Source organism: Mastigoproctus giganteus, chromosome 6 (assembly GCF_048544385.1).
Source record: "Mastigoproctus giganteus isolate SK-2022 chromosome 6, ASM4854438v1, whole genome shotgun sequence".
Classification (NCBI taxonomy): domain Eukaryota; kingdom Metazoa; phylum Arthropoda; class Arachnida; order Uropygi; family Thelyphonidae; genus Mastigoproctus; species Mastigoproctus giganteus.
In genome coordinates this window covers 161,300,741-161,326,731 of record NC_143580.1, presented here as the reverse complement: position 1 = coordinate 161,326,731, position 25,991 = coordinate 161,300,741, and the positions used below count along the sequence as shown (strand labels likewise).

At 38.0% G+C, this 25,991-nt stretch overlaps 1 protein-coding gene across 1 annotated transcript in view; it reads left to right on the top strand.

Moving 5' to 3' along the window:
- The window catches only part of Parp1 (Poly-(ADP-ribose) polymerase), a 411,082-nt gene that overhangs the window by 171,770 nt on the left and 213,321 nt on the right, over positions 1 to 25,991 (top strand). The window contains exons 10-11 of the mRNA XM_090376325.1: positions 13,537 to 13,605; positions 25,807 to 25,964. Of these exons, the coding sequence (XP_090232451.1) occupies positions 13,537 to 13,605; positions 25,807 to 25,964 (227 nt within the window). The remainder of the gene's footprint in view (positions 1 to 13,536; positions 13,606 to 25,806; positions 25,965 to 25,991) is intronic.

Genomic DNA, 25,991 nt, shown 5'->3' with positions numbered 1-25,991 from the left:
CACATGCTGTATATTGTAGCTGAATAAAATGTTTATTATAATGCTGCTGTTTGGAGGAATGAAAGGACAATGTGACGGATGTACAGAACAAGTTAATTGCTTTTTTGCTCCTTTTTAAAAAATTTTTTATACATTATTAACCCGTTTATGCCCAGAAATAATGAAGGTATTTGGAAACACTTGAAACTTTAATATACAGGGTGTCTCAAAAATATTGGTACAAACGTTTAGGGGAGGTAAAAAAAAAAGAAGTAAAGTGCAGCTATTATCAACCCACTGCAGGATGGAAGCCTCCTGAACAATTCATGTTGAGGGAAATGGACCATAATCTGCCAAGCTGGTCCAGTGCGGGTTGGCAGATCGACCGTATTCAGCAGTCAGGGGCTTGAACCCCGGTCAACCCAAAGAGCATGTGCGAATGTGAATTGCATAGGAACCCATAACCGGAAACAGCACGGGAAAGTAGTAGCAGAGGCACAAGAAGCAGAAATGACACTAGACAGTAATTAGTGGTAAACATTTATTTGACATAATATTAACAATGGATGCATTTCATGATGTTAAAACGGATGCTCGAAGGTTCCACCATGAGATGCGATGCGTGTGTGACACAGACGCAGCATGGATTGGCAGACACGGTCGAACACATCTGGAGTTTCTTAGACAATAGCAGCAGCGCAGACGAGTCTCGCCACGAGATCCATTTCCGTCTCCACAAGCGATTCATACACGATAGATTTGAGGCCCCCCCCCACAGAAAGAAATCAAGGCTTGATAAATCAGGTGAGTGTGGGGGCCAGGCAACGTGTCCACCACGGCCAATCCATCGACGCCTAAAACGCCTGTTCAAATGGTCACGAACACACCTTCCATAATGGGCAGGCACCCCGTCATGTTGAAACCAAATGTTGTGTCTCACATTTGCTGGAACATCGTCAAGTAACCCTGGTAGAACTTGTTCAAGAAAGATCCGATATTTAGCGGAGTTCATGCGGGATGGTAACAGGTATAGGCTGACTAAGCAGTCACCCACCATACCTTCCCACAGATTTATTGCGAAGCGATGGGGCGCATACCGTGTGGGTTGTCGTGAGCCCACACATGAGCATTGTGATGATTGAATAAGCTTTCCCGAGTGAAATAAGCCTCATCCGTGAACAAAACACAGGCAGGAAAATTCAAGTCTTGAACACTTTCTTGGAGAAACCACTGCGCAAAAGCCACACGTGCAGGATGATCTTGGGGAAGCAGTAACTGAACCCTTTGGAGATGAAAGGGGTGTAAGGAATCGTCGTGCCAGACACGCTGTACAATTCAACGAGACACTCCTAAGGCAGAGGCAACGGCACGTTTGCTGGTAGTAGGATTATTCTGGCTGGCATTCAACACACTTTTTTCCATGGCCGGAGTTCGTGTCGATCGTGGTCTGCCTGCACTACTCCTGTTACCTCTAAATGACCCATAATTGCACAAATTTTGATGCACACGCGCAAACAAACGGTGATCCGGTACATGTCTGTCTCATAAATTTGTTGAGCGGCTCGTCCATTGCCCTCTGCTAATCCATACACTAGGTGCATGCCTGCCAGCTCACAGTTCGTATATCGATGCATGCTCTTCGTGCTGCAACTACTGCGCCGTCTACTGACTTACGGTGATGTTTCTGGTTATGAGTTCCTATGCGATTCATTCCTTTAGATTTTACCTACCTCCCCTAAACGTTTGTACCAATATTTTTTAGACACCCTGTATTATGAATTGCAATGCAAATAGATCAAAACTGATGTTTTAAGTTATTTTTTAAGCCTATTTGTAAAATTAGAGCCCAAAATTTCTCGTTGCATGAATGCAACACTGGGCATACAGCATTCAACTGCCGTTTTGTGAATGCAACATTGAGCAGGCGCCTCCGTAGCCAGGTGGGAAGGAGCAGCAGTGCATAGCACACGCTTCTTGATTAGACCGGGGTTCGAGCCCGTCACCACCAAATACGGACGATGCGGAAAGGTCATGAAATGACCACCGCATATTCTCGGAGCAATATGGCCTTAGTTGCTAATGCTCCTAAAAACCAAATAACAACAACAACAACAGCAACATTGAGCATACTGTGTCTACTCCAGAATTTTACATAGTGTTACTTACGATGGAAATGAAATAGAAAATGAAAATGGATGTTTTGTATTTTTACTAAACAAATAAATGTATAAACTAAAAACTGAACAAACAGTAATCCCAATTCTTGATTTTTTTTTTTTTTTTTTTTTTGGGTTCACTTTCAACATTGTCATGGCTCACTTTGTCTTCTAGTACTATTTTTCCACTCAGTCCATACTGATAGTAGGTGTGGCACCCACACCACATGGAGGAATGCCGCCCCTCTATGTTACCAGGCAGTACGATGTGGTAGATGACTTTCATCAACCAGTGAAATACCACCACTTTGCTTATTGGAGGCTTGAAGTGGTGGAACCCATGTTTAGTCTCTAGAGCTAAGTTCCGGTCAACCCTTCCCAATCTCTTCCATCATGCAGTATGATTGATGAATTTTGAGGTTATGATGAACATCGTGGCAAGATCCAATATTCTTTACATTTCGCGGGTACAGCTCTAAAACGGTGTTTGCAGGCTGGCCGCTAGTTAGTACACTGGACCGAACCTATTGGTAACTCTCTAGGAGGCTTCCGGATCAGCTAGTTTATAATCTTGCTACCTCTACTCTGCCAGATAGTGACTAGGTGGAGTGCGAGTAGTGTGTATGCGGGAAGCATTGTCGAGGCCACGTTAGTCAAGGATCTGGGTATATTCTTATCACGTGTACACCCTATCCAAAAATTTCATTACTTCATACAGCATGTCCCACCCACTTTTTCTTACTGTTGAATACACCATGAATTGTCAAACCAATAGAGCAAGGTTATCTGCGAAAAGATCTAAATCTCCCAAGCACTTCCTAATTCATTTCACAAATATACGTGGTCTCAGTTCTAATCTCAACAATGTCCATTTCCACCTGCAGTCTGCCAAACCCCATGTACTTTTTCTGACAGAATCTCAGTTATCGGTTGATTCAGCTACTGCTCATCTCAGATGCCCAAATTATTCGCTGTATGATTCCTTTCGCCTCAAAGGTGGTACTTGTGCATATGTCCGTTCTGATATTCCCTGTCAGAGACTTGGCAATTTGGAATCTCCTCTCTTTGATCTTCTCTGGCTTAAAATCTCTCTACCTCATTGTGTCAAATTCATCTGTTGTCTCTACCGTTCTCCCAACTCCACTAATCACTTGGAGCTCTTTGACTTTCTCCAGTCCAACTTTCCTAACAGTGAGGTAATTTTCCTTGGTGATTTTAATGTTCACAACTCCAGCTGGCTTCCGTTTTCTAGTCACACCGACCCAGCAGGTCGAGATGCTGAGGCTTTTGCAACTACCAATGACCTAGCACAGATTGTTCATTTACCTACAAGAATACCAGACAATCCGAATCATACAGCCAATACGCTTGATCTTTTTCTCACAAACAACCCTTCTAAGTACATGGTCGAAGTGAGAGGTCCTTTAGGAACTTCAGATCACAGCTTGGTGATTGCCTCTTCTCCAATGGAACCTTTATCTCATGGCTATTCCCAACCTCGTGTTGTTTGGCATTACAAGAATGCAAAATGGGATGACCTGTGAGACTTTTCTTCTTTTCCTTGGTCGGATTACTGTTTCAAAACTTCTGATGTCAACGTTTGCTCAGATCGTTTCAGTGAAATTATTCTTGCAGGAATGGAATCCTTTATCCCACACTCCACTTTAAAATCTCATCCTTTATCTAAACCTTGGTTTTCAAATAAATGTGCAAAGGCTGTTCAAGAGAAGAATGTTGCATATCGTAATTGGCTTCTTTCTAATTCTTCAGTTTCAATTTCTGCTTACATCAGAGCTCGCAACAATTGTAAAGTAGTTATTAATCAGTCCAAACTTGAGTTTGAATAGGTTAAGAGTAGAAAACTTGCTTCTTGTCCTGATGGTAGCCGAGCATCCTGGTCTCTTGCCAAAGCTATTGGCTGCAACTTTTGCCCATCTCTGCTCCCACCTCTGTCCAAACCAGATGGTTCTGTTGTCACTTCAGCCAAGGATAAAGCTGACTTGCTAGCATCCCATTTTTCTTCCAGCTCATGTATTAATGATCTTGGTAAAACACCTCCCACCATTCCCAACACGCTCCATTCAGTGCCTCCTGTGGTCTTCCGTCAAAAGGATATCAGAAGGATTTTGATGAATCTTGATGCTAAGAAAGCTCCAGGTCCTGATGGTATTTCTCCACTTGTTCTCCACCTGTGCTCCTGAACTTACTCCTATTCTTTGCCGCCTTTTTTCACTTTCTTATTACAAAGGTGTTTTTCCTTCTGCTTGGAAATTTGCTCATTTCCAGCCAGTTCCTAAAATGGGGGACAAAACCCTCCCATCCAATTATCGTCCCATTGCAATTACTTCTACTCTTTCTAAAGTAATGGAGAAATCAATTAACCGCCAACTCTTAAACTACGTAGAAACCTTCCGTGTGATCAACGATCGCCAGTTTGGATTCCGTCAGTGTCGATCGCTGGTGATATTCTGGCTTATGTTACCCATTTATGGACTAATTCAATGGAAAGGTTCGGTAGTTGCTCTTGACATCTCAAAAGCTTTTGATCGTGTTTGGCATAAAGGTCTTCTAAACAAACTTCCATCTTATGGTTTGCCAACTGTTTTTAGTAATTGGTTATCCAGTTTTCTCTCTGACTGCTCACTGAGGGTGATGGTAGATGGCTCTCTGTCTTCTAACTTCTCCACTAATGCCAATGTTCAGTTCTTTCCCCCACACCTTTCCTCTTGTATATTAATGACCTTCTTCCATTGACAGGAAATCCTATCCATAGTTTTGCCGATGATAGCACATTGCATTCCACTTTCCATTTTGAGAAACCTTGTCTTGCTCAATCAGCTTCAACTTCTCGAAAATCTGCTACCAATTCCTTAAATACCAATCTTCAGGTAATTCTCCAGTGGGGCAAAGACAACTTAGTTGATTTCAACCCTTCTAAAACTCAGTCTTGTCTTATATCTTGCAAAAAGGATTCTTCTGCTCCTATGCTTATCTTTAGTGACACTCCGATTTCTAGGCAAAATGATATATCTCTTTTGGGGATTACCCTGACTTCTAATCTCTCTTGGCACAAGCACATTACAAATATTGCTTCCTCTGCATCTAAAAAACTTGGTTTTCTCTTTCGCTCCCGGCGTTACTTTTCTTCCAAACAGCTGTTCACTCTGTATAAATCGCAAATTCACCCTCCCATGGAATATTGTTCCCACATCTGGGGTGATGCCCCCAAAACCTCTCTCAGGCTTCTTGATTCCATTCAGAAGAGGGCAGTTAGGTTAATTAATGATTCATCTCTAAAAGAGTCTCTCCACTCGCTTTCTCATAGACGTACTGTTTCTGCTACATGCCTCTTCTACAGATACTTCCATGGGCACTGTTCTTCTGAATTGGCTTCTATAATTCCCACTCTCTCTTTCAAACAGTCCGAACACTTGCCGCCACCAGCCAACATCCATTTACTGTCCAACTTCAAACCCACAGAACGAACTTTTCATCTTCCTCATTTATTCATTCAACTGCCATTTTCTGGAACAACCTTCCTTCATATGTATTTCCTGAAAATTACAATCTACAGAAGTTCAAGTCCAATGTCAGCAAATATCTTCTTTCGTCTTCTCAACCTCCAACCCAAGCACGGTACTAAGTACTATAGGTTCTGATACCTCTCGTGTTTGGGGTTCACAAAAAAAAAAAAAAAAACACAATTTTCTCTGATATTTTCTTTGGCATAAATCAATGGCATAGCTCAGAGGAGATACAACAACACGTCCTTTATATCTCCATAATGTGGGCTTGCTTTGTGGGATGCTGTCCATAGTATGGAATCATTGACTTATCAATGGATACATTTGATGGTCCAGGAGCTGTGCATCACAAGAGAGAAAATTTTTATTCAAAATGTCCATAAATGGACGCACTTTGGCAAACCTGTCATCCTACCATATTTTGGTATTATCCACAGTGTGAAAGTATTTCATTATCTCTTCAAATTAGTTTCAAAGAATCAAATTCACTACCAGTTCATTACGTGTATCTAACTCAGTAGACGGGGACAACCTGCGTCGTGACACACTGCAGTATCCAGAAAGTAATAATATTGCATTTAAAATTTTCATCTTGTCAGTTCACAACATAAATAGGTCGTTACCCGCTTGAGCTGCATAATTCACCGTTTCGATTGTTAATTGATCTATGGCACCATTATTCAAGAAGAGGTCAAATATTTCATGATGAGCACATGGAACATCAGCAAGCAATGGTTTATATGAACATTTTTCAAAATTATTCTCCTTTTGAGGAAGATCCTCAATGCACCACAGCCACAGTTTGAACTTTTTTGTAGCAATGTAGCAACAGATTCTGGTAGTGTTGAAGCCACTTCACTAATTGAAACGACAATCTGATTATAGGGTAGATTTTGCAATTGAACATCTTCATCGATGATGCGATTATTTTCTGGAGATGAAATGTAAACAGTTATTTCTTTCTTAGTTTTAATGACTGGGTCCTGGTCTTCATCTAGATCTAAATTGTTACCAATGTCTGATTCCAGGGGTTCCTTTCTATTTGTTCTAAAAGCTGATCCAATATCAACCCAATGCAGGGGGCGGGGACGAAAATTTATGGTTAAAAGATAATAAAATATAAAAATATTGGTGACATCCTCTAAAGAGAGAATGTTTATGCAAATGGAAAATTACTTATGAAGACCTATATTTTCACTTTTATTCCCGCTAAAAACACCCAAGGCCTGCAAAGTGAAAAATAAGCTCTTGTATGATATTCAGTCTTTGCTTAAAAGTTCCCTTCCAAATAATGGAAGTTTATCAATTTTATTCTATATATACATATAAACATGTAAGAATAGATAAATCTGATAAAGTTTGCATAGATGGAGGTTAAAATTGCTCAAAGAGCCAAGGACTAGAAGGGTAAGGATAGTAGAAAAAAGGAAAGTAATGTAGATTTGAAAAAGGTGAAAGAATTTTAATATCCTAAAAATTATGATGAATTAAGAAAATTATGGGCTGAATTGCAAAGCCAATTTGGAGAGTGAAGGAACTGTAAAGTAAATTTATTAATGCCAAATGATTAAACAAAATAAAGTAAAATAAAATAAAGGTGGGAAAGCTGTCATCAGATATGAGTGGGCAAATTTAGTTATAGGTCAAATATAGGGAAAGCAATAATGCAAAGTGGGCAAATTTTAAATTTGCCCACCCATATCTGATGACAGCTTTACGACCTTTATTTTATTTTACTTTATTTAATTTAATCATTTGGCATTAATAATTTTACTTTATAGTTACTTCACCTCCAAATTGGCTCTGAAATACAGCCCATAATTTATTAATTAATCATAACTTTTAGGATATTAACACACTTTTGCCTTTTTCAAATCTACATTACTTCTTTTTAGGTCCTCCTTTTGCCCTCAGTACAGCAGCTATCCATCGTGGCATTGATTCAACAAGATGTCGAAAGCGCTCGGGAGGTATGGCCAACCAAGCTGTGTGTAATGTGGTCAGCAATGCAGGTGTGGGGTACCCATACCTGCATTGCTGACCACATTACATGCCTGATATGCTTTTCCATAGTGGGCATAAATTTTCCATAGTGGGCCACAAGTGCTCTATTGGATTGATATTGGGGAGTTTGGAAGCCAATCGATATGCTGGAAGTCAGAACTATGTTCTCAAACCATTCCTGCTGACAAGTGCCCAATGGCTCGGCGCATTGTAATCTTGGAAGACATTATCGCTATTCGGGAAAAGGTGTAACATAGCAGGGTGTACACAGTCAACAAGCAGTTGGCAATAGTGGAGACCAGTGATATGTTGTTCCACATGCACCAGGGGTCCAAGTTCCTGCCAGTGAAACATGCCCCACACCATACAACTGCCTCCGTCCTGCACTTTTGATACCATGCATGATGGATCAAGAGCTTCATATCATTGACACCAAATCCGTACACGACCATCCATGGTGTGGAGTAAATAACGTGACTTGTCTGATCAGCACATCTTCCAGCCTTCTAACATCCACTTGCATGCTCTTTGCACCAGGCGAGTCTTTTATGCCAATGAACCTTGATTAGGAGAGGATGCCATAGGGGTCGTCTGCTGGTATAGCCCATACGTGCGAGCGTGCAATGCATGGTCATGCCAGATATTGTTCCGGGTTGGCCCATGTTGTATTGGGTAGTCAACTCTTTAACAGTGCTGCCCCTGTACGAATCGTCGGACCCAGTGCTCACCTCTAACAACCTTTCACTGACCTTTGCAGTTTTGCCGTTGGATCATTGTTTGACCATTTTGACAGCAGTCCTGGTACACTTTAACTACAGTGGCTCTCGAACACCCTACAAGTTCAGTCGATTTGGGAAATCGAGGCACCAGCTCGTTGAACACCCACAATCTGCCCTTTATCAAAGTCCAATCTTTACTTTTACCCATCACACTCAGAATTTTACTACCTACTGAACCACTGACACCTTATCTAATAGTTGACTTACTCCGCACTCTTGTACTTCATGTGGTCAACGGGCCGCATTCAGTTTTCATAGCAGTGGTAATAATTCAGTGATCACTGAGTATATATATACATACAATAATGTATATTATGTTGAATGAAATGTAACATTCATGCAACATAGGATACAAATGGGATGCCCTCTGTTGCATGAACATAACCAAATATTTTTTCACTATTCCTCAGCAAAATAGGATGATATTTTACATAAAATAACTATCTGAAGATGATAACCAGTACATATATTATCACTTTACACAATATTTACATAATACAGTCTGTCCCCAACATATGTAAGAGATATGTTCCAGGTCTTCTTACGTAAGTGGAGTTTTATGTAACTTGGGAATATGCAAGGACCAAAAACAGTATTCCTACATAGTACTAGGCTCTGCGTAGCGTGGCATGGCACCACTTTGCATAAACCCCTAACTGTCCACGGGAAGCTGCATTCCATGAGCTGTAAACTTGGGAATGACTAATGAAATATTGTTTCTATAGCCCTGATATGCCAAAATTACAAAAACAACGTATCCTCAGAAGAACGAAGAAAAATAGTTATATTCCCTAACAATTAAAAACTTTATCTGGGTGCAGCGGTGAAGTAGTTGGAGTGACACATAAGAAAACATAAAAGGAGGAAAAAACATGCTATTGTACTGTAAAAACTGATATGTATTTTGTATGCCGTGTAGGCTTTATAAGGGCTACTAAGGGAAGCAAAACCAAAGTGTACATATTTAAGAAAATAGGTCTAAACCACACAATGAATCAAAGTCTACACTTCAGTGAAACGAACGTGAAGCATTAATAAGGTACAATTAATCACAGGATGTAGGCTGAGTAGAGGACAGGGAGGCAATACATGATATGAACTCGTTGATCTTCATCTGTTTCGTATGCTTTTTTTTTCTCTTAATAAATTTTGCGATAAGTAAGCTTGAACCTTTCTTTCTATTTTCAAGAAACATTTGGTGTTTTCATCCATTCCATCAAACATAGAGAAACCTTCCTGAATTTTACAAAACGCTTCTGCCATTTCCTTTAATTTGAAGTGTGCTTCTTGGGTTGCTCCGATTCCTGAACAGATTTGTCTCTCCCTTGCTCCCCAACTGTTTGTGCATTCTGCTGACTAAGTCTCCTGTTGTTAATTCTTTACCTCATTCATCCATAAGCTCATCTGCATCTTCATTCCCACAGGACCAGCTACAACTCTTGGGCTAAGTTTACAATTTATTTGGTAACAGAAGACATCAGCTCACCTTTGTTGAAGCCTTCGTTGTTAAGCTCGGAATGTTTTAGAAGGTTTTTTTCAAACTCCGCTCATCCAATTGTCACATCATTCCAGGCTCTTGAAATGTTGTGTATTCCATCAAGGATGTTAAACCACCTTTCTTGAGTGTTTGTGCAAAGTTCAATAAGTATACTGGTATTCTGCTTAATTATATTTAAACAAACTATGCTTAACCAGTGCAGGTGCACTGGTTCTATGCGTCTCAGAGTTAAAATACAAAGTAGCTACCCCAATATAATTGGAGGGGTACACAGGTGAAAATTAAAATCTCTAAACAGTCCACTAAGGATAAAAAAATTTAAAAAACTCAGAAAATGCTATATATAAATAATTTTTATTTTTGATATAGCATTTTTTGTTGAACGGGAGTGCATGACAGCCCGAGGCTTAACCGACCAAGACACCTTGAACCGCACTTTATGGCGGGAAAAAATTCCTAACAAGAAATAATAGGCTGAGGAAACCCATTGTAAATGGACACACTCCTCTTGAAGAAGAAGATTTTTTGTTGAACAATAAGAATATATACTGACTTACTTGATATCAATTACTTTGTTGTGTGAATCCAGTGATGAAGATATGAAATCAATAAAGAAGAATTTATGTGCTGTGACTCTCATCTTGTCAGTAACCAAAGCTAGCATGTCCAAACAACCAAGGAACATAACTCTAATGTGTGACCTGTCGGACTCAGCCCTAAACCTGTTAAGGGCTGAGTCTGAAAGACTTTTCGTGTTCCACATTCACTGGATGATAGCAGAATACAAAAAGTAAGTAAGTGCAATTCAGTGATCACCCCTAAATGATGTCCTCTAATGAAAAACAAATCAAAAATGGAATCTGTAGAATGGTGAATTTATGGAAAGATATAACATGAAATTAAATTAAACAGATAAAAAATATATATGTACAAAAAGTTGCTAAAAAAACAAGTCTGTTTATGTTTATAGTGTGTTACATTACATCAGCAAATATTAATAATTGACCAATTTATACCGAATGATGCATTCACGCAACACAAGACTTGTCTGTTCTTGTTTAAACCTGTAAGTCAAATGCACAATCAGTTTGACTCCAAACAAGTTTAAGCATCTGTGCAAATCGTCTGGTGATCGGATGCAGTGTCTCCCTAATCTTGGCGCCTCCGTAGCCAGGTGGGAAGGAGCAGCAGTGCATAGCACACGCTTCTTGATTAGACGGGGTTCGAGCCCGTCAACACCAAATACGGAGGATGCGGAAAGGTCAGGGAATGATCACCGCATATCCCGGAGCAATATGGCCTTAGTTGCTAATGCTCCTAAAAACCAAACAACAACAACAACCCTAATCTCTTCTGCTTAATATGAAATTTGGGGCTGATTTTGAATTTTGACATTTTTTTTCAAGCATCATGGCATGGAATAAATAAAGGTATTGAAGCATAAATGTGAATATACAGTTAGTCCCCGACTTACATAAATTTTTACTTTCTGTATAATTTTTAAGAGTAAAGTCAAATGAACAAACAATAAGTATAAGTTTTTATTTTCGTTGCCATACAAATTATATTAGATAATAACCTGCAGCGCAACTACAATCTAGGTAAATAACTCGAGTTAACATTTCATTTTCTGCATTAAAAATTCTGAAAAATATTCGAATCAACATGTTTGAGACAGGTGAACTACACTGAAGCACTTCAGAGGAACCCCCACAACGTTCAAGCCACATGGACTGTGTCTCATTCGGCTATTTCTTCGGAGAATTGTATTCTAGTCCTTCGTCTCCGCATTCCACTTCCTTTCCTTCCTTCCCTCCTTTCTGGATTGTAGAGTCAGTTCAGTTTTGTTTGAGAGCAAAGTGGGAGATTTTGTTTGCATTTTGTATGCAATATTTATTATATGTCGGGTTATTGTGGAGAAATTGAAATTCACATTGTCCTACTATTTTCAATGAGTTTGTATCAAACTACCATCATATAAGTGTACGCTTCATTTACATGTTGTAAGGTGTGACAGCATTTCTTGTAATTTAATCCTGTTCTCTCTGAAGTTATTTACAGAAAATTTCATTTTTAACCATTATCATGGTGCCACCTAAGAGAAAGAGTGACAACGGTACTAGTAAATCTACCAAAAAAATGAAAGCAATCGATTTGGATCAGAAAATTAAAATAAGGTTATATGAAAATGGTCAAACACTGACAAGTGTTGCACGAAATTTAGATTTGTCAGTATCAACAGTGAAGGGATTGGCACCAATGAAGCAACTATAATAACCAAGGCTAGAACAGGACTAATAAGACATGGAAAAGTTATTACACCACCTTTGTTGCGAGTCATGATTGGTTTGATAGGTTCTGTAAGAGAAGCGGATATCATAAAAGTTTTCATAAGTGGTGAAGCAGCAAGGGCAGATGGTGAAGCTGCCGAAAATTTCAAGGACAAATTGGATGAAATTATAAGAAGTGGTGGTTACTTGCCACAACAAATATTTAATGTGGATGAGACTAGCCTTTCTTGGAAAAATATGCCTAGTAGGACTTATATTTCTATCGAAGAAAAGTCAATGTCTGGGTTTAAAGCTGCCAGACAGGATAACACTCTTAGTGGGGGGAAGGGGTTACATAGCAGGGTTATAAACTTAAACATTTAGTGGTTTATCACTGAGAAAACCCGTGGGCTTTTAAGGGCACTGACAAGAAATCGCTTCCTGTATACTTCAGGGCTAAATCAAATGCCTGGGTGACAATAACCATGTTCGAAGAATGGTTTCTAAATGTGTTTGTCTCTGAAGTTGAAATATATTCATACAAATGTCAGTGCCGTTTTAGGTATATTAATTTTCCTTGACAATGCTCCCGGTCATCCTAAATATCTAGATGATCTGCACAACAACGTCAAGGTGGTATACTTCCCTCCAAATACAATGGCTTTGATTAAACCAATGGATCAGGCAGTTATCCAGGCATTCAAAGCTTATTACATAAGGACACCATTTTCTGGGACTAAATGCAACAGAGCAAGGGAAGATGGATCTGTGGAAATTTTGGAAGACGTGGTGAAGCATCTGTATTACTATGGTCTTACCAGCTCTGTAAGGTCACACATTAAGTCATATTAATGCGTGACATTCGATAGCCAGGTGGGCAGGAGCAGCAGTGCATAGCACACGCTTCTTGATTAGACCGGGGTTCGAGCCCATGACCACCAAATACGGAGGATGCGGAAATGTCAGGGAATGACCACCGCATGTCCCCGGAGCAATACAACCTTAATTGCCAATGCTCCTAAAAACCAAATAACAACAACAACAGCATGACATTCGAGTGTCAGTAAGATTACAAAAGTCATGTGTTAAGTCATTACTGAATTACCATGACAGGGTTCGTTAATAATAAGTTTTTCCCCTATGTGATTTTCCAATGATCATGGAAGAATATATTAATGGGAAGAAATCTTATTTCTAATAGTTGAGTAATGGATTCTGTATAATTGTTGGGGTTTGTCTTGAAGAGTAGCAGTATGGCCTTGCATTATATAATTGTTGTTTGAAATGTGTATTCAATTTTTAATAAAAAGTATTGTATATTTACAGTAAGTCTTATAAGTGCATCAAGATGACAAGGCTTTTTCCCTCAAACACAGAAATGCCATCATCTAAGAGGTATGCTGTGTTTATATTTATTACCATTTGAACTTAGTATTCTCTTTTAATTTTTTTATTTATCATTGGTATGCTTATTATAAACCGTAGTTAGCTTATTTATACTATATTCCTTTTTCTTTTACCTGCTTTATGAAGATGTGGTTAGGTGACTACAGTTACCCCTTGACTTAGACACCTGTATGTGGTGAGAGGACCTCCAGTGATTCTAGTCTGGAGAACTGGCATTACTGGGTTCTATTGCCCACCATAGGATCCAAGCTAACAACATAGGAATCTGGTGTGTTTGCCATGCATTATGGAAACTTGTAAAGGAGGATCCTAATGGTTGAGTGGCCTAGCTTCAAAACACCACTTTTACCTCTGCTTCAACAAGATGGATGGTCCTGAGAGGGCTCATCCAGGATCAGTCATCTAATGGGTTCAGTTGCAAGGGTCAAACATGGAGAAGCTATGTCCTTACCCTCATGATCCATGGGACCAGATGCAGGCTGGAAGAGGTGCAGGTATGGTGTTCAGGGTAGTTCTTAGGTGTCTGCTCCCCACCAACCACATTTCGGTTCTGTGTTCAGTGGGGGGGGGGCAGCATTGAAACAAATAAAACTTCTTGTGAATCCTGATGAACTAAATCTTTGTTCTGGGACCACAGCAAAGTGGCCTTGAAGAGAACAGGTGGTGAACCTGCATTTCAGGTCCACCACCTAGATTCCCAATAATACATTCTATCTCTGAGAAGCCCATAGGAGAAAATAACACCCTTCATTACCCAGAGAAGCAAATTTGGAGGTGGGGTTTATCATGATTCCTCAAAATACTGTGTTCTGGAGACATCCTTGTTGAGAACAAATGTGAAAAACACTGAGAACAGCTCCACTGAGTCACCTTTATCAGGGGATATCATTCACAGTAACACCCCATGAGGTTGTAACTAATCTCATACTATCAGATTAGTTGCATTCAGATCAATGAGTTCTTGAAGTGTCTGAGGATATCTATTCTGAATTAAAGTTCCCACTAGAAATGCCATCCTTAGTTTCACATAACTGCCAACTCTCTGGATTTACAACTGAGAATCTTTTTTTTTTTTTTTTTTTTTTTTGACTCAATTTCAACCCCCCCCCCCATTATACTAGTTGGGAAAAAAAAAAAAAACACACCATTTTTATAATTTTTGTTATTTATTTATTTATTAACATAATTGAAGATTTATTTTCAAGTTTTAACTCACATTGCCAGTAGTGTAGAAACATGAGCAAAAACATCGCCCTCTCCTGCCAATAAATTAGTAAATACCTTCCTTTTTTGTTAGTCATTAGTACAGCAGACTAGTGAGAGACAAATGCAGGGACAATACATGTTGAAATCAGAAAAAGTTTGATGTGGTAAATCTTTACTTTAAGGTGCTTTATTCATATGATAAAGGGAGGGGGAGAGAAATGTCAGTGCAAGTTTACATGCACTATCGAGATGATTTGTATGCTGATGTAGTCAGTGAAGTGTTGCACCAAATGTTTATTAAGCTCATAGCAAAAGCTGTATAGATTTATGAATAATTTGGTAAATTTCAGATTTACTAAGGTGACAATCAGCTTTCCATCATGAGTTCCCAAGACGTGTGTGTGTGTGTGTGTGTGTGTGTGTGTGTGTGTGTGTGTGTGTGTGTGTGTGTGTGTGTGTGTGTGTGTGTGTGTGTGTGTGTGTGTGTGTGTGTGTGTGTGTGTGTCCTTATAGCAGTTGAAATTGTGCTATCTCCAAACAGAATTCATAGAAAGAAAGTTGCCCATTTAGGTTATTAGAACCATTAAATTAAATAATATTTAACTTAAAAAGATTCATATTTTGAAGAACAATTTCATCTAGTAATGCTATTCATAGAACAACTGATTTATAACAACTCATTTACAAAAAGATATATATAAATAAATAATAAAAATACAAAGTTGTTCAGTTACTACACAGCATTATTGAAGGTAAAAAAAAAATATATTTTGCAGATCAATTCTGTCAGTTAAAAATTTCAATGTGAGAACTTACGAGACTATTACGAAAGGAAAAAGAACTAGTATGTTTAGCAGTCCTCGGTTGGGGAACTGAGAAGTGCACAAGGAAGCATGAAATATTACAAGTTATCTCAGGGCATTCTTGGAAATTTAATGATTCCTCACAACAATAAGCAGTCATGGAATATTCAATTAGGTAAAAAAAAAACAAACCTGATTTCTTGGCCAAGTCTGAGCTGCGTACAATGGATTTGCAATTGCAGATCTATTTCCCCAGTTGCAAGTGCTCCAGGGGAAACATTTTTAAAAAAAAATCTCTGCAGTAACATCATTCTTCCTACAGTTTCTGGCCTTAAACGAGACTATTGAGAAAAGTGCATTAAACTTATCCTCAAAAGGGCTTGAATGTCTTGAACCACAGAACAAGCCCTACACATAGGAAGAATTAAGAGCAGCACTCTTTCTTTCAAGTGCTGTTGGGCCAGATGACAGATATGAAATCTGTCATCTGACCCAACAGCCAACATGAAATGATGAAACAACTGTCAACACAATCTAATGAACATCTTCTAATTTTATTTAATAGACACTTTCTTGATAAGGAATACTGTATTCATGTCAAAAGGCAGGAATATGAGAATTCATACCATTTTGCCATTAATGCAATATTAATTTCAACTTTAAGGTTGAAATTAATATTGTAATTTCAGCCTTAAAGCATTACTGACCAACGTTGAGTTGCACCAGAAAAGAAATTGTAAAGTTTTTGTATAAGACCAAAGAATGAAATTGCTCCAATGCAGCTTTCCACCGCATATATACCTACCAAATTAAGGGAGTGTGCAGCACATGGAATGGAATGTAATGTAATGTGCAAGATGATTGATATTCATAACATGCACTTGAAGCCCTTTGTAGCATCCTGACATGTTTGATACATTGTTATAAAACTGTCCTCTTAGATTAGCTACATCAATTCCAATTTGTTCAAAGAATTTCAAGACAATGTTGGCAAGAGCTTCTCCAGACTATCGTCCTATCATTTTGACAAGGTGTTTGTGCAAGGTCATGCAAAGAAGGGTCAGCTATTGCTCTGTGTGGCATATGGAAACAAATGGTATTTTATCCAGGATACAGTGTTGCTTCTTAAGAAACAGTCTACTTTAGATTATTTAAAGAGACTTGAAATGTAGTGTTGGCGATTTTCTTTGGTGATTTTGAATATTAAAAGACCTTCATAACTTTGGTCCCAGGTGTCCACTGACTGCAAACAGTGTCTTATGTTGACAATGGCCATATATTACATATTCACGCAATATGTGAGTGCAACAATGCTAGGAGTTTGGTAAATAAATTTGTTGAATTTGAGGTATTGGTCAAAACATCAAAGGCAGATATTGGTGGGATATCAGTGATGGTGTCACACAGATATAAGGAGTGCAGAAATGGAATTGGGGGAGTACAATTTGTACACGAAGGATAGGCATGATAGGAAGGGAGGAGGGGTTATGCTATTAGTTAGAAAACACATAAAATCCAAAGAAGTACAGCCAGTTGACATGGGGGGGGGGGGAAGACAGAGCAGTGTCAAGTCAGTTTGGTGTGACATAAGCACTAGGAAAACAAAATTGAGAGTAGGAGTGTGTGATAGGCTTGATGACTCTGATGGGGGAAACAACTGTAGAGAGAAATAGTGGGCCAGGAAATCAGTGTGTCTTATAATGGGGGATTTTAATTGTCCAGATATTGACTGGAATTTGTGGGTTGGTGACTAACACACTAACAAGGCTTTTGTGGATTTATTGGATGATTGTTTTCTACAGGAGCATGTTCAGGAGGAAACTAGAGGGAGTAATACTCTTTATCTGATTATCAGTAATGATTTGTCATGCATTAAGCATCTGCAAATGAAGGAACCACTAGTTGTCAGTGATCACATTGTGGTGGAGTGGGATTTACTCAGAGACATAACTATAATCACAGGTAAAGTGAAGGGTTTTTGCTTTCGTAAAGGTGACTACAGTGGTCTGAGATAGTTTTTAAATTCTATATGGTGGGACCAACTGATGATGATGTTACCAGCAGCAAATTCAAAATGGGAAGCATTCCAAGACTTAATTTTGGAAGCTACTAGGCTTTTCATACCAACTAAGAAATATTGTTCAGGGTTTAGGTCTAAATGGATGTCAGATGACCTAATGAGACATGTGGCAGAGTAGAAAAATGCATGGGATACATATAAATTAACAGGTGACATGGAAGCCTATGATAGATATAAGCTGGTCTATAACCAAATCACAAAGGAGGTTAGGCAGGCTAAGGTAGATTACGAGAAATCTTTGGCAAAGGATGAAAAGAAAAACAGCAAAGAGTTCTTTAGTTATGTTGTTGTTGTTGTTTGGTTTTTAAGAGCATTAGCAACTAAGGCCATATTGCTCCGGGATATGTGGTGGTCATTCCCTGACCTTTCCGCATCCTCCATATTTGGTGGTGATGGGCTCGAACCCCGGTCTAATCAAGAAGTGTGTGCTATGCACTGCTGCTCCTTTCCACCTGGCTCCGGAGGCACCCTTTAGTTATGTCAACTCTAGATGGACGGGGATGAATCAGATTGGTCCACTTGATATTGATGGTTCAACTTTTGATGATCCTGCTCAGGTAGCTAACAAACTAAATGAGTATTTTGCATCTACATTCGCACATGAGGAGTTATTCAGGGAGGGGAATGCCAGAGGTGAAACTCTGGCAATGAGCTAGATGATTTTGTAATAACTGAGAACAAAGTGGAGGAGAAATTGTTGAAGATAAACATAAGATAGGCACCTAGGGTGAAAGGGATCTATCGAGTTATATTAAAGGAGGCAGTAAAGAAAGTAAGCAAACCCTTAGCCATAATTATCAGAACTTCCTTGTACTCAGTGGAAGTATCCATAAACTGGAGATATGCAAATGTGATGCCAATTCACAAAGGAGGAACAATGTGGGTAACAAGTAATTACAGACCTGGTAGTTTAACTTCTGTTCCAGGGAAATGAATGGAGGCATTGGTTAAAGAAGCATTACAGGATCTTCTAGACAAGACTGTAGCATGGGTTTTTTAAAGGGAGGTCTTGTCTGACCAATTTGATTGGACTACGATGTGGTCACAAAAGAACTGGATACAAAAATTATTTTGATATCATATACTTGGATTTCAGGAAAGCTTTTGATACTGTTGCACATGGAAGACTGCTGTACAAATTGGAGCAATATGGCATTAAGGGCAAGTTGCTAAAATGGATAAAGGGATGGTTGAGTGCGAGACGACAGAGATTGGTAATCAGTGGACACTGCTCTTCGTGGATTAGTGTTATTAGTGGAGTTATTAGTGATCTGATTGAGGTGTATAATTGTTGTTTTGTGTATTCCTCAATGATATTGATGAAAGTATATCAGACTTAGTGTCCAAGTTTGCAGACGATACGAAGGTTGGCAGGGTTGTTAATGACAGTAAAGACAGTATGCTACTGCAACTAGATCTTGATAAGTTGGGCAAATGGGCTGAGAAGTGGCAACTGAAGTTTAACGTTGACAAATGCAAAGTACTGCGTATGGGTAGCAGTAACCCTAGAGTGACGTATCAACTGTGGTTACTACCCTAATAGTTGTAGAGAATGAAAAGGACCTGTGTGGGTAATTGTGCAGTCAGATATGAAGTTTCCTGAGCAGTGGAGATGGTCTGCAAGAGTAGCTAATGGTGTCTTGTCAATGATATACAGGAATTTTGCTAGCAGGGACAAGGTGGTGATTATCCCATTGAGCAAGGCAATGGTCAGGCCACACCTTGAATACAGTGTACAGGAATTTTAGGAAGGATGTAGAGTTGCTAGATTGTGTACAAAGATGGGCAACAAGATTGGTGAGGGGAACAAAGGGTTTCTCTTACCAAGATAGGCTTAAGTTCTGCAAAGCCACTTGCGAGGTGATCTGATTGAGGTGTATAAGTCCTTGAATGGGTTGAGCAAGCTGAATGCTGATGGAATTCTTTCTTTTGCTCAGATTAAGAATCTGAGGGAGATTCAAATTGAGGAAAGTCAGCTGGGGAATAAATGTGTGGAAATTTGCATTGATTGTTGGAACAAACTTTCATCGGTCATTGTGGAAGTTAATAGATTAAATAAATTCAAGGAAGAAGGGGGACAAACATTTGGAATGAATGGATGGGTGAAATGGGAAGTTTTTTTTTTGCTTGATGCTTCCTAAGTTTGCTTTCTTGCATCGTATGCCTCTGCTAATGCTAATTATTTAAATGCTGTTTAGTGATTGTTGTATGCTGTAGCATACTTGTGCATTCCTGTGTGTATTACTCATTTCATTGTTATGTAGACATAGACTAGTAATCTTCACTCCATCTGCAAAAATTAAACATATTGTTTTAAATTTTTATGGCAATGTTTTTAGCTTGCTACATGTAATGCACTTCTACCATAATATTTAAAATCGTGACTCAAATTTTAAATATAAAATAGTAGGCCTCAAACAAAAATCAAGGATACAGTCAGTCCTCGTATAACACGTGTTTACATTAACACGAATTCAATCATACACAATTTATAAATAGGGGAACGATATCTTATATAACACTAACCGAATTCGCTTATGCACGATTTGCCTTTGTGTTTACAAGGAATGGCAGTAGAACACAGAATCACCACAACCGAACGCAACACGATAGGAATGAAGAGAAGATTCTGAAAACGTATTTATGTTTTTTTTTATCAGTGAAAGAGAAACTCATTTCACCATAATAACGTAAAAACCAACACAATTCCAGCTATCGGTATAATTGCAAATGCAATTAGATCAAGTTTATAACAGATTTCACTAGCAGAAATGCAACTGGAAATTGTTTTTATGGTAGTAACCCCTAGAAATGTGCTTTAGTAAAATGTGAGGTGTTAATAGTGTATCTCTGCCTTTACGGTGTTGTTTATTCAGTTGCTATACGCGTGCAGCTTTGTTTATGTGTATCAGGCGTGCCTCCTCGTTTTGTAATTGTGCTTTATTCTCTAAATATGAGTAAAATACTTAAAAGGTGTGAAAAGGAAGCATCCTGGTGAAGACACTACAGATTCAGAGAGAAAAAGAAAAGCAATATCGATAAACGGAGGCGGACTGGGTCAAAAATTCTTACCCGGGAAAATTTGTAGTGGCCTCATACTATGGTTTATGGCCAAAATCACACCGGCCTCCGGCCCACCGGGGTTTCCCCGGGAAGGCTTATGACCGTTCCGCCTCTGTTGATAGAGAAAAAATATGAAATTGTGAAACACTTTTGAGTGAAATGAAAGACCATGTGATATTGCATGTGCTACAGACCTAAATGAGGCAACGCCGAGAATTAAAAAAAATGCAGAGAAAATAAAAACTTTCATAGCAGGAACAACTCAAAGTGTAATTAAAATTCATTAGATCAAGACACAAAAAATTGGAAGAGATGGAACAGCTGTCATCTGTTTGGATAGAAAATCAAACAAAAAACAAGTTTGCTTGCGATAGAAGCAAAAGCATTAGCAATATTTTATTGTGTTTGGTAATGTTTTGGTTACAAATGTGTTCAATCTTGGGTGGTCGGCACCTAACCCTATTTTTTCCATGGGGCCTGTTGTTTATATTGCACGAGGGTTTCTAGGAACACAACTATCGTGCTATATGAAGAATGACTGTACTTCTGTTGGATAACCTAGAAAGCCTTATTTTTTTCTTTAAATTATGAGTCTTAGATCTAGGCCACTAGAATAATTTTGTAACAATAGTTTATTTCCTATATATGTAAATTTCTTCAACTGAAATTATGGGAAAAAACTATGTACCAGGTACATAATGAGTTGCTGCCACTCTGCTCTGAGACTGATAGTGTCACTGATGTCACAGCGGCAGCCATTAAAAACGTCTTTACTGCAGGAACTTATTATGAAACTGGTACAGTAAAATAAATAAAAAAAAAGTATTGCTACATTATTTTTATTGAAAAAATAATTTCAGTACAATGAAATAATTCGTATAAAATATATTATAACAACACTAAATTTATTGGTCTATGGTAACTGAAATAAGATATATAATTTTGACGCTCAAATGATTTTAATTCCCGAGTGAATACTCCATCGATTGTTGTTCCATTACGTGTAGTATTTGACTTAATATCTAAATTGAAGACATCTTTCTTAAATTTACAAAACTTCTTTCCAGCCTCAGAATTTAATTCTAGATTGAAATCACCAGCGAGAACCATAGGAATACGATCCAGTGGTTCTTCCAATAATTTTGCACCTTCAATGGAATATGGCATCAAATTCTTGTTTATGAATTTTTGAATTATATCTAACGGCATCCTTGGAGTGGTGTATATAGCAACGATGAAAATGGATTCACTATTGAATTTGCACAAAGATCCACAAATGTCTCCAATTTCATCTGATACCGCTGTCGCATTGCTGCTATTATGTTGTGGAAATATATGTGGTGTACTGATGATAGTTGAACCTTTACATTGTTATATTGCAATACCACCACTACAAACATCTGACCTTTTAAATTGAGTCACACATTGGAATGGTTTAAGTAACATATGTTCAGCATTATCTAACCACGTTTCACTTAATATCAATATTTTGAATTGCTCTAAGATTGTGTCCATTTCGATATCTCGAACATGGGCCCGTAAACTTTGTAAGTTCTTTGACGATATAGATATACTACTTTGTATGAAATCTTGCAGTTCATCCTGTAGAGATGGCAGCTTATTATTTTTCAAGCGAAAATTTCTATATTACTGGTAGCTTTGCCATGTTGAAATATGAAATCGGCGTGGGGGTTTGTAATATATAAACCTTGCAATGAGGTCACTCGAGATAACGCCACACATGCAAGTTGCTGTTGATGATCTTTCTCATAATTACATACAACTTTGTCGAAGGTCCCTCCTTGAGATTTATGTATAGTCAAAGCACAAGCACATACTAAAGGAAATTGTGTATGTCTACATGTTAATTTCCTGTTCTTGAATGGAATTGTAGTTGATTGTTTTATAATAGGTACAGATTGACTAGGTAAATGTTAATATTTTCCATATTGTTTATAATGAGATTGAAAGTTATGTCCTATTTTTGACTCAGGAAATTTCATCCATACTCATTTAACTGTTTCATCTTCCTCAAATTCAAAATATACAAAAGTACCGATTGCACCATTTACCAATCCATTGACCACATCTATATTTGTAGTAATCATGTACAGTTTTCCTTTCAATAATAGTAGAATGTATGGAAGTCCTGCAGTTTCAGTCATTGACATTTTATTTCGCATATTTGCTAATAGTTCTTCAGAATGATATCTGTTGTATAAATCTTGTGCAACCACTTCATGGGTTTCATCTGCAACTAAAGCATTTGTATTATAGGCATACATCACAATTTCTTAAAAATAGTTGAATCCCTTGTAGACATAAATTAGTAGCATCTTCTTTGGTAACAAATCTCGATTCTGTAATTTTAAGTTCATCTGGTAATAATGCCTCTTCATAGCCTATTTTTCTAAGAATTTTAGAAAATGTACTATCAGACTGCCGAACAACTTGTACTAATTCATGAAATTGTAGTGAATGCCATAATTTTGGAGCAATCTATAATGACTTGTTCATAAATTCTTTCGATTCCGATATAGAATGAGTAATGTTAGCTGTTATTCCTACTGATTTACATGCAATTTGCGAAGAATTTTCTGCAGTATGTATTTCCATAATTTTCATTGCCATGTATAGCAAATGTTGGGGAGTTACTCCATGACCATCAGATCTACAAATTTAACTCGATGCCATCATAAAGGGAGTGATTTTAAATCAATTTTTAAATTTTTGCGTGTGTCCCAATTATATAGCTGGAAAAGAAAGGTCTTCTGCATGTATATCAAATATGAAACTTGGAGATGATTTCTGACCCAGAGCTATACATAAATATTTATCTTCAGACCATAATAATGTTTTTGTTGAATCAACAATAGTTCATCATCATTATTGACAGGTTCCATTATTTCATCTGAACGTTCCTATTCACTATCATCATTTCTCCCCATGAAATAGTCACTCAACTTTTATGCCGTAGAATTTATACAAAGGTGAATTTATCAAATACCATTTCCATATTTTCACTATTTTCTTCTGCACATACATAAATCATATCTACATCCTTGTGGATATGATTTATGTATGAGTCTTCTCATACATAAAGGGTAACCGTGGTGATATCAAATGCTTAGTTACAACATCCAGTGGAGGCAAATGAGTAGGATATGTTGGATATATAAATCCATTTGATGTGGCCATGGTTGGCATCCATCCCTCTTTTAATGAAGCACGTCATGAACGTACTCACTCCTTGTAAATGAAATTCATTTTGAAGTAAATCATATGAAGTTGTTGGAAATGGTTTCAAATCTAATTTTTTTTTTATTTATTTTTTTTTTATTTTTTATGTAAACCCCAAACACAAGAGGTATTTGAACCTATAGTACTTAGTACCGTGCTTGGGTTGGAGGTTGAGAAGACGAAAGAAGATATTTGTTGACATTAGACTTGAACTTCTGTAGACTGTAATTTTCAGGGAATATGTATGAAGGAAGATTGTTCCAGAAAACGGCAGTTGAATGAATAAACGAGGAAGATGAAAAGTTGGTTCTGTGAGTTTGAAGTTGGACAGTAAATGGATGTTGGCTGGTGGCAGCACGTGTTCGGACTGTTTTGAAAGAGAGAACGTGAATTATAGAAGCCAATTCAGAAGAACAGTGCCCATGGAAGTATCTGTAGAAGAGGCATGCAGCAGAAACAGTACATCTATGAGACAGTGAGTGGAGAGACTCTGTTAGAGATGAATCATTAATTAACATAACTGCCCTCTTCTGAATGGAATCAAGAAGCCTGAGAGAGGATTTGGGGGCACCACCCCAGATGTGGGAACAATATTCCATGGCTGGGCAGATTTGCAATTTATACAGAGTGAGCAGCTGTTTGGAAGAAAAGTAAAACACTGATAGTGAAAGAGAAAACCAAGTTTTTTAGATGCAGAGGAAGCAATATTTGTAATGTGCTTGTGCCAAGAGAGATTAGAAGTCAGGGTAATTCCCAAAAGAGATATATCATTTTGCCTAGAAATCAAAGTGTCACTAAAGATAAGCATAGGAGCAGAAGAATCCTTTTAGCAAGATATAAGACAAGACTGAGTTTTAGAAGGATTGAAATCAACTACGTTGTCTTTGCCCCACTGGAGAATTACCTGAAGATAGGCATTTAAGAAATTTATAGCAGATATTTGAGAAGTTGAAATTGAGCAGGACAAGGTTTCACAAAATGGAAATTTTGTACACTAGTTTTTCAAACTCACTGTCAGCGTGTGTAGACACTGTAGGGATGTAATCAGGAATCTCGTTATTAGCCATTTCTAATTTTGCTTGTTTTCGTGCACGATATTCCTTCATTTGCCCTCTTGTAGTTTGATTCCTGATAAGTCTCAAGGCAAAGTAGAACTCTGTGGTTGAATTTCATTATTATTCGGAATAGTTTGAATTTCTAATTTCCTTTTCTTCTGTCCACAATATTCCTTCATTATTTCACTCAAATTTTTTTGGGTGCAGTTTGAGAACTCCCAGGCATAACGAAACACTCTTGTTGAATTTCATCTGGATTCACATTTTTGTCCAACTTCCCTTTCTTTCTTTCACCATATTCCTTCGAACACTGGGCTATAGATTTTGGCACAGTCACTCGCGTATTAATCATTATGCAGATATAACAGTATAACGTAGTGCGTCACTACTCAGTTGTACTTGTCACTGCAACTTGTTGCGGTGACACAAGTACAGTTGAGCAGCGTCACTGCACTTGTTGCTTACAATTGAGTTTTCTTCGGCGCATGTGTTGTACTTGTTGCATCACTGCAGACAAGTACAATGCATGTGCATCGGGTTTTGTGACGATCTCTGGGTAACGTAATGCTTTTTTCCAAATAATGCCGGTAAAAACGTTTTTAACTTCAAAATAAAGGTAAAAAATTTCAGAAAATTTTGGTTGAAAAAGGTTTTAAGTTTGCTTCATTGTGGAAACAATGGTTGTTTTATTTCAACATGCTTTTCTTTCTAGCTTATCATAATGTCTTATATTTTATTGCAGCAATTCTGTCAAAGTTCGTCCATTGAAAAATATGAAGATAGCCCTTGTTGGAAAGCCAAAAAAATCGAAGACCGATTTGGCAAAACAGATAGAGGACTTTGGAGGGAAATTAGTTTCAAAGGTTGATGATAGCATTCTCTGTGTAATTAGCAATGAAGGTGAGTTGTATGAATATTTAAAGGTAA